Source organism: Echinops telfairi, unplaced genomic scaffold (genome assembly GCF_000313985.2).
Source record: "Echinops telfairi isolate 266 unplaced genomic scaffold, ASM31398v2 ScPeMD7_7469;HRSCAF=8507_0, whole genome shotgun sequence".
Lineage (NCBI taxonomy): Eukaryota > Metazoa > Chordata > Mammalia > Afrosoricida > Tenrecidae > Echinops > Echinops telfairi.
Genome location: NW_022111372.1, coordinates 71,712,865 through 71,722,991, shown reverse-complemented (window position 1 = coordinate 71,722,991; position 10,127 = coordinate 71,712,865). Strand labels below are relative to the sequence as shown.

General features: G+C 47.3%; 1 protein-coding gene across 1 annotated transcript; it reads right to left on the bottom strand.

The window, feature by feature from the left end:
• Positions 1-242: 242 nt before the first annotated feature.
• On the bottom strand, positions 243-9,913 carry IL12B (interleukin 12B). Its single transcript, XM_004696761.2, has 7 exons — positions 9,826-9,913; positions 7,927-8,202; positions 6,956-7,073; positions 4,849-5,066; positions 2,888-3,045; positions 1,205-1,336; positions 243-459 (listed from the first exon to the last, which is right to left on the bottom strand). Exons 1-6 carry the CDS (start codon positions 9,911-9,913, stop codon positions 1,205-1,207), a joined length of 990 nt encoding a protein of 329 aa, XP_004696818.1. The 3' UTR covers positions 243-459.
• Positions 9,914-10,127: the final 214 nt, after the last annotated feature.

The window sequence follows — 10,127 nt, the reverse complement described above, 5'->3', positions numbered from 1 at the left end:
TTGTACTCACGTCAGCACACAGTGCGCACACTGGCAGGCATAAAACCAGTGCACTCAAAGCCTGGCTGGATAAAGTGGTCAGGATAAATAACATGAAAATTCACTTTTTTTTTGCATAGTAGGGCCAGTAGGCCTCCTGGATCAGGTCTCGAAAACATTGGATGCATCTTTGCATACAGATGTTAAGGAACAATTATAAAATAATAAATACATAAATTACTTATATGTATAAAAGAGCATGAAGGTCAGTGGCAACCTGAGAGCTGGCCAATCTATAAATAAATTAGCTGTTTGTTTCAATCAGCACTTTGCCTTTAAATATAAAAATATACCAAAGATATTATTATACGCTTCTAAAAAAAATAAAGAAAATCAGAAAAAATAGAATTTTTGGGGCTATGACATCATAAAAAAACCACTGTGCCGGGAAGCTTCCACGTTTCTTCCAGGAATTAGAACCTGAAAGAGAATGGTAAAATATAGGTGAGAAACACAGCACCAAGCCCTTCTTATGTCATAAAAGCTTCCCCTGGGCAGTTGGTAGGTTAGGGATCCCATGTCGAAGGGCCCAGCCCCTCCTTCTGGGGCCGAATACCATGCTCCTCCCTAGAGGCTCACCTGAGCGGTTTCTTAAGACAGTATCTGATCATGCTACTTCTTTGCTTCAAGGCAATCATGGCTCCCCAGTGCCCCTATCAGATGACTTGAATTCCTGAAACTAGCTTGCAGGCCCCCCATTCTCTGATCCCTGCCCCCCTCACTCTTCTGCCTGTGCTTTCCCCTGTAGGGACTCTGGTGGCACAAGCAGTTCAGCACCCAGATGCCAACCAAAAGGTTGGCAGTTTGAAATCCCCTACTGGCTCTGGGGGAGAAAGCCGTGACAATCTGCGGCTGTAAAGATTACAGCCGGGAAAACCCAATGGGGCCATTCTGCTCTGTCACCTGGGCGCACTGTGAGCCAGAATAGACTCCGAGGCAGCTAGGAAGAAATTGCCTGCTGCTACTGCTGCGTCGCTGGCTCAGCACAGTGCCTGGCCCAATATGGGTGTCAAATAAAGCCTGTTAATGAACAAATGCGTGTTTCAGACTCTGGCCACTGTGTGCTGGGAACGCCATTTGCCCACTGCCCATCTGCAGCCCCCGCACCCCCTCCCTCCTTGCCCTGTGGCCAGGTACACTAAGTCTGCAAGCCTGAGGTGCTCACCTAACTGCAGGACACAGATGCCCAATTACTCCACAAGGAGCTGTAGTAGCGGTCCCGGGCTTGCACTCGGACCGTGGAGTCTTTATGGCAGGTAACCTTGCCCGAGGTCTTGTCCACGCAGGCTTTGTCTTTCTGTAAAGGGCAGTGCAATCTGTGAGTGCCCTGCGCCAACGCAGTCGTAAGGCAGGCAGCCTGTATTTCTGCAAAGGACAGCTTCCCGAAACAATCACACCCAGATCTTCGGACGCCACATTTGCAAGTCACTGGGGAGGGTGTAGACCTTCTGCCACCTACTGGCAGAAGCTCTCAACACAGCTTCTACTTTGTTACTTTCTGTTTTGCACCTGGGTGGTACCAACAGACAGGCATCTGGGTGGCACAGGGGTGAAAGCACTTGGCTGCTACCTGAAAGGCCAGCAGTTTCAATCCCTCATCTTCCATTTTCACCTAATGCTGTTTTTCGCATAATGGCCTGGCTTCTGGCCGTAACCATGTACATATGTGAGAAAGGAGTGTATGTACTTGTGACTTCAGGGAAATGTTTTAGGTTCCTGGTGTCTCAGCTTCCTTATTTATAAAATAGGGATAATAATAAAAAGACAGCCTCGCAGAGTTGTGAAAATAAAAGGTGACCCTAATAGTAAAATCTTTACCTTGTAAAAGCACTCAGCAAATATTACCTATCAAGGTTAGGTGATACAAAGAGGGAAGATAGTCATCAAGGTTTTGAAACCAGGTTTAGGTAAAATCCCCTAACCTGCTGAAATTTTCAGGGGTGACTGACCCACTCCAGGGCAGTTTTGGCTCAAGGATAAATCCTTGCCTGGGTGCAGGAAACCTGGGTTTGATCCCCAGCCCAGGCACCTCACCCACAGGCAGCTTCCTTTCCTCAGTGGGGGCTGTGTGTTGCGATGATGCTCAACAGGTTTTAGTGATGGTGTCAGATTAGGATGGACTAGGAAGCAAGGCCTGGTGATCTACTTCCAAAAAAACTAGCCAATGAAAACATAATGGATTACAATGTTCTGATAGCCTTGTGCGTGGGATCATCATGAGTGCAGGGCCAACTCCACAACAGCTGTCTGACATGGCAAAAGCTTTCTGCCGCATGCCAATGATTTGCTGCCTAAGGTCTCTTGCAGTGGTTTTACAAGTGGGGTCCCAGGAGCTCTAGGGCTCTGTCAAAGTTGCCTTTGGCCCTTTGCGGAGTTCTCAAGCCAAGAGAAGAAAGCTTGAAGCTCTCAGCCTATGTCAGTGCCCACACTTTGGTTAAGAAAATAAGCTAACATCTGGAGCAGGTGAGAGTTACCTATTTTCAGTCAAGACACAGAATGAATGTTCTATTATCAATGATATCCACTGAGTCCCAATTCTGCATGCATCAGCGATCCTGGAGGCAACAGAGTGACTGGGTGACAGGGCTTCATGTCTTGTGGACTGAGTTTGGTCCTGGCTCTGCCACTTGCTAGCTGAATGACCTTGGATAAGTCACAGCCTCTCTAGGCTTCAATGCCTTTCCGTATGAAGCAGTGATGAGGATTAAGTGGGATAATACAAGGGGACCCCTTTCCACTATTCCAGGCCCATAGAATGTGCTAAGAAAAGTTGTTTTTATTGTCAATCATCTGCTCTGACCTGCTTCAATCTGACCACAGAACATATCACACACGAATCACGCCTTACCCTTTCTCTCTTGTTCTTGCTCTGTACCTGGACACAGAATGTCAGGGAGAAGTAGGAATGTGGGGTGCTCCAGGTGTTGGGGTACTCCCAGCTGACCTCCACTTGCCGAGAATTGGCTAGTGGCTTCACCTGCAGGTTCTTGGGTGGGTCAGGTTTGACTGTGGAAGAAGAGAACTCCGTCAAACTCACTGTCATTGAGTCAATTCCAACTCCTAGCGACCCTATAGGAGAGGGTAGAACAGCCCCCGGTGGGTCTCTGAGGCTGCGAATCTTTATGGGAGCAGAAAACCTCATCTTTTCCCCATGGAGCAGCTGGTGGGTTTGAACTGCTCATCTTGTGGTTAACAGAGCCATGCATAACCCACTACGCCACCAGGGCTCCTGAAGACAGAGATTTCTCCTGATGGGGCTCTGGGGCTTCTGCTTCTCCTTTCATCTTTTACCTGCTGTGGGGCTGTAGGATAGTTACTTAACTTCTCTGAGCACCATTTTCATCTGGAAAATTGATTTCATGCTGGCTTCCACCTCATAAGTGGTTGTAAGGATAAAATGAACTTCACCACGTAAAGTCCTTACACGAGATAACTACCACTCTCCTTTCTAAAACTCCAGCACTTTAAGGATCCGCAGGGCTTCACTTGTCATCTTTGGGACTTGGACTGGAGCACAATACCCTCTTTCCCTCCCAGCCAGCCTGCCTCACTCTCTCGTTTATGATCTACTATCGCCACAGCTGCTCCCCCCTTCCCCCCTCCCCCCCAGCATCTGCCAGGCAGTGAGGGCATCCTGCTCACCTTCTGGAGTCTGGGACCAACATGGGGCCACAGCGCACAAGGTACCTAGCTGCTGAACGGCCGGGACCATAGTATCTCTTGGCAAATGGAATAAACCAGCTGGCAGACATGAGATGCTTGGACTGCCGGTGCCCATGGAGAGCAGCCCTTGGCAATCACCACAGTCTTAATTGAACTCTTGCGAGGCTCTGAAGTCTTCTCATCCCTGCACTCTGGGGGCCACTTCCCTCATGACCTCTGCCTGTGCTCAGAAGATTCTGAGAGCAAGATGCTCACCTCCGGGTAACGCCCCGAGAGCCCCCTTTTGCACCAAGCATGGGGAGTTGCTGAGCCTCTCACAGAGCATGAGGGGAGAGCCTTCTAGGCAAGTAGGTGTCCCCAAGACTTGGTCCTAATCAGGCTTACCTTTTACTAGAGGGAGAGACATGCTATAGCAGGGCCCATTAGACTCCATATGGAGATCATGACACCTTGTAGTTGCTCTGCGAGTCTCCTCCCTTTTCTGAGCACAACCTCTATAGGTCTCAGCTGAACATCCCGTCCTCTTGGCCACACCAGGTGAAGTAGATCCCACCCTTCTCCACCCACCAAGGGCAAACCCTCCACAAGGACTCAGGCTTGAGCAGGGTCGGTAGCTCTCATTTCATGTAGCTGGCTCCAGGAATGAATGATAAAGAGAAGGATAAATGACCAAGATCTCCACTTGCCAAATGAAAAAAAGATGTCCAATCTAAGAGTTTATATTCGCAAACAAATTATCTCTCTCTCTCTCTCTTTTAAAATGCGTGAGAGAGAGAGAGAGAGAGAGAGAGAGAGAATAGTGGCCACCAGGAGGGATGTGCCTGTCCTTGGTTTGGTATATAAACGTTATGTTGGATCCATCAGAGGAGCGGCCTCGGGGCAGCGGAAGAGACAGGGTCACAAAGAGCCCTCCCTTCGCAATGGCAAGGTCTGGGTCTGTTACCCCGAGGCCTGGGGCCAGTTGCTTATCTAAGACTCAATTTCTCACCCTTTAGAATATAGATCATAGTATCTCCATTGTCTTCCCCACCTTGGTGCAGAATGAAAGAGGTAAGGCTAGTAGCCCATTAGCCCAATGCCTGGGCATGGTGAATGTGTGACTAATAGAGTCTGTGTTCCTAAGTGCAAAACCCCAGGCAAACTCACTGATGTCTCTGATGAAGAAGCTGCTGGTGTATCTTTCATACTTGAGCTTGTGAATGGCTTCCACCACCACGTCAATAGGCAGGCTCTCCTCGGCGGCTGGGCAGGCGCTGACCTCCTGACACTGTACTGTGTACTTCTTATACTCCCTGTGGTCCACTCTGACCTTCTCTTCAGACAGTGCCACCTCCCCACAGGTCACACCTTGGGGGTCAGAAGAGCTGAAATCAAATCAAATATCCCGTGTTACCCATTTGGGATGGAGCTGCTCACCAGGGGGTTCCAGTCCATGCAGAGGATCTTCGACAGAAAGGCCTGGTGACTACTCTTGAAAAATCAGTCCCTGAAGGCCCTACAGAGCACACTTCTACTCCGACGACGCGTGGGCTTGCCCTGAGTCGGCGTCTATTGGACGGCTATCCGTTTGTGGATGAGTTCCTACTGATTGCAGCCAGTGAGGCAGGGAAGCCGGCTGTCTGAGGACTCACCTTCTCCAGCGAGTGTGATTTCTCCCAGGGCTGGCAAACTGTCCTCCCCATGAGAACATGCTGAGTGTCAGGGTCCTGGCACAGATATCTGGAAGCAACTCTGCGTGCATATGCTTTTGGCCTAAATGAATCTGGAAATTTTTAGATCTAGAGCCCCTGGTCAACACGTTTTATTAAAAATTTAAATTCATGTGTCTTATTTTACTTTGGAAAAAATCAATGCATACTAATTATTCAAATTAAAATGATAAGGATGCATACGAATGTGTGTGTGTGTGCCTCCTTCTTCCATCTTTTATCCCTAAGCTCCCCCCCAAGATAAAAATACGAATCCTAGCTTGCTGGAGCTTCCCAGAACTTTTCCAGTAAATATGCAAAGTAATCATATATTCATGTCTATAAAATCCTATATACAGATGTTTTATATACTACACCTATATCCTTCTCTATATCTACTTAGGTGTATATATTTTTTATGAAGTGGGCTCAAATGATATACATTGCTTTGTAACCAACATGTCCCTCTCTGAACATAGTATGGGGAGCTCTCCACATCAAAACATACAAACTCAAACCAACATCAAGGTCGTTGACTTGATTCTGACTTATAAAAAATATAGGTTGGCCTATTAATTTTAATAACTACACAGTGCATTATGTACCACCCTGTATTGAACCATTCCCCTGCTGATGACCCTAAACGCTACAATGGACACTTGCACCTGTGTCTCTGTGCACTTCGTGTAGGCATTTTTTAAAGTCAGTGTGATCATTTAAACCTGTGCAAAAATGAGACCTCAAAGGTTAATTTAGGTAGCACCACTAGTGCAAGTGGTTTGCATTGGCTGCTGACCAATTAGAGAGTTTTCACCCACCTGCACAGGTGGGATCTGCTTCTATAAAGAGTACATCTAAGAAAATCCTATGGGGCAGCACAATTGTCATCCATGAGCTGGTCACTAGTAGCTAATACCACTACTACCACCACCGAGGTTAATTTACCCAGCGAAATCGTGTTGGAGCCAGGCTGAGTGGCTAGGGTTGGCTCTAGTATCCCACATGGTTTCAGGGAGTCACAAAGATGGGCAAAAACATCGGTTCTGTTTCCATGGAAACAGGTTTCTTAGGGACAATGCAAGTGTGTCGGATAGTGAACGCTTCTGCTCCATTAGTTTCCCATGGGTGCTATTAGCAGAAGAGAAAGAAGCTGAGGTGACCAGGGGAAAATGTCTAGTGGGATCACATCCTTTTGGAGTCAACTTAAGAATCCTACGGTCTATACCCTATTTTTGACTCAAGGTGCCATTCTGGCAAGTCATTTGCATTTTCTATTTCTCTTTTTGTCCCTCCCTATGGTGCTATGAGCCTTAATGAAGCATTTCTAGGCAAGTTGGATGAGAGTGGCTTCAAACACAACCTAGGCTAGCCTCAGACCTTGATAATATCCTGTCCAAACATGTGCATTTGTTCAAGCAATTGGCTTAAATATCCATGCCTTTTCCTCAATCTAGAGCAACAGAGGGGCTGGAAAAGCTTGGAATTGAGTTTGAGTTTGTCCACCCTTATTTTCGGAATGAAACAGTTCTAACAAAATGCTGGGAAGCCACATGGGTTGCACTTACCCTCTGCTGCCCTTGACGCTGAATTTCAAATCGGCACTGATTGCTGTCTGCCACCAACAGGTGAAATGGCCAGAATAATTTTTTGCCTCGCATTTTAGAAAGGTCTTATTTTTGGGTTCTGGATTGGAAGAAGAATAAAGATTGTGAAGTTCTTCCATATATTTTTTTGAAAAATGAGACAGCTCTCCTGACAGTTGGTCCCAATAGGATGCTGAGTCAATCGGGTATAATAGACATCGAACACATCTGAGAGAAATAGTTTTAATTTTCCCCTCCCTCCAAGGCTATCACCTCAGTGTTGATATAAGGCACTATGCGTATTCATTCATTTCCACCAGCCATGCAATAATAAAACCCCCAAACTAAACACACTGCCATCAAACGGATTCTGAATCATAGCAACCCGATAGGACAGAGTAGAACTGCCCTGGTGGGCTTCCAGACAACTTCACCAGTGGCTGGTGGGTCTGAACTGCTGAGCGGTGAGTAGCAGCCTAAAGTGTAACCCACATACTTCACCACCAGGGCTGCCTATGCAAGCATATTCTCACTGCCCTTGAGTTGATTCTGACTCATAGAGACCCTACAGGACAAGGAAAACTGCCTGTGTCGCTTTTGAGATTGTAACTTTCTATGGGAGTAGTAAACTTCATCTTTGTCTTGGGAGTAGCTGGTGGTTTTGAACTGCTGACCCTGGGGCTAGCGGGCCAATGCGCAACCACAACAGAGCATCTCAGGGAAAGCACTCAGCCTGAACACAAATCTCTCCCATAACAAGAGTTTGATGGTTGATAAATGCAATCCTATCTAAGACAGCAAAGGACACTGGAGATTCTGGGTGGTCTCAGTAAGGGAGTAGATGCTAATTCACTAACTATACTCACTGCATTTTGCCTTTCTTTGACTTTTATTTTGTATCGCTTATGAACTTATGAAGAGAACACTAGCAATATCCAAGAGGATGGGATTACCTTTCTGGTCCTTTAAAATATCAGTGGACCAAACCCCATCTTCCTTTTTGTGAAGCAGCAAGAGCGAATGGCTCAGAACCTCATCTCCTTTCTGACAGGTATATCGGCCAGCATGTTCAAACTCTTTGACGTGGATTGTCAGGGTTTTGCCGGAGCCTAAAATCTCACTGCTCTGGTCGGAGGTCCAGGTGATTCCGTCTTCTTCTACAGTGTCACATGTGAGGACGACCATTTCTCCAGGAGCGTCAGGGTACCAGTCCAACTCTACAACATAAACTGAAGGATGGGGGGAAGAGGACTAGGTTATAAGCTCTATGAACTCTGGACTGTGTTCTCTAAACCATGGCGGCATCTCCACTGCCTAAGCATAGATTTGCTCATAACTAATGTTTGGCAAATGCTTGCTGAGATGGCCTCTGGGCAGTGGGCCCCATTTGAGCTCAAGGTCTAGAAACCCTGAAGCAGAAAGACCATAGCTGTCTTGGCAGCTCACTAACTAGAAGATCGCCCTCACTAATTAACCTTTGATTTGTTGGCAGATAGAGAAGACCTGGACACACTGAAAAATGGAAACAGCACTGAAGTCTTTGGCAAAGGTGTAGTGGAGATGAGAAACTTCCAGCACACCTGATGCCCAAGATGTGAATGCGACATACTGGCATGAAGCAGGGAACCAATGAGAGGCCTGAGGGGCCAGCCACAATCCCAACTATGTGGAGAGCCCCTATCCCCCCAGAAGAATTCACTTCAGAGGACAGCACTGAAGCTCAGGGAGAGGGACATGTCTGATCAGAGCACACAGGAGCAAATGAAGGGAGAAGAAGAGAGAGTGGAGCACATCCTGGCCCACCAAGCCCTGAGGACGATAATCCCTCTCAGAGCAGCCAAAGCAGAGAGGACCATAGGGCCGGCCCCACTACCAGACACGACGTCCCTCACTGACCCATAGCGCTATGGGGACCACGGTGGAGACATAGTGTGGGAATTGTGCCCCCACCACACTGACGAGGCGAACACTAAGGGTGTGCAACAGAACAGCAAGGGGAATAGAGCAACGAAGTCCCCAGGAAATCCCCAAAATGGACTCTGGGGCCAGGGCGTGGTGCCCCATCAGACTCAATGGGAAACACTCGTAAAGGTCAACAAACAGACCTTGAACTATTTACAGGCGTTTCTTTTTTGGTTGCTGTTGTTTTGTTTTCTTTGTTGGTTTGTTTTGCTGTCTTGTTTTTTGTGCATATTCTTATCTCTGCAGGTCTATCTAGATAAGATAGGCAGGATAAACAATGTGCAGGAGAAAACAACTGGACCTATGGCTCCCTGGGGGGACATGGGAGGGGGGGAGTAGGGTGGGGTGGAGGGGAAGGAAGTGGGTGTTAACAACCGCAGGGACAAGGAAATAAGTGATCCACAATTGATGGGTTCATGAGGGAAGAAGGGAAAAAAATGAGGAGCTGATATCAAGGGCTCAAGTGAAAAGAAAATGTTTTGAGAATGATGATGGCAACAAATGTACGAATGTGCTTGATGCAATGGATGGATGTATGGATTGTGATAAGAGTTGTGTGAGCTTCCAATAAAATGATTAGCCAAACACACAGAAAGAAACTTCCAGCACAATTTCAGTTTCACAACATGGGGAACTGTATGAAAGGCTGGTAGCCTTAGGAAGGTTGAGAGAGAACCACTGGTCTACAGAAACACAAGAACCAAACAATGGCGATATCCTCAAGAGGTAAAAGTGGAAAATATTAGTCCCAGGGTGCCGGCTCCCACTAGTAAAGATCCAGTGAGGGGGTGTGGGTGTTGCCCATCCAGTCTGACATCCCATCAGGAGCTGCCTTAGGGTCCAGAATTAGAATCCTGTCACTTCCAAGAGGGTAAAGAGAAGCTGGTTACCATCTTTCTCCAGTTCCCATATGGCCATGAGGGGCGATGCCAGCAAAACCACGGCAAACCAGGAGATGACCAACCGCTGCTGCTGCATCTGTGGAAGAGGGAGAACACAAGGAAGTGGGAGGGAGAGGAGATGTTGAGAGCAGGAAGAAGGAAGGAAGGGAGAAGACAGTCAGTATTATTCAGTTATGTTTGGGAGGCACACGTACATGCGTTCTATGCACATTGCATTTCAGCCTTAGTTTCCCCTTGCTTCTCTGCAATGTCAGGTTAATATTAAGTGTGTTACAAGAACCCTCTACACC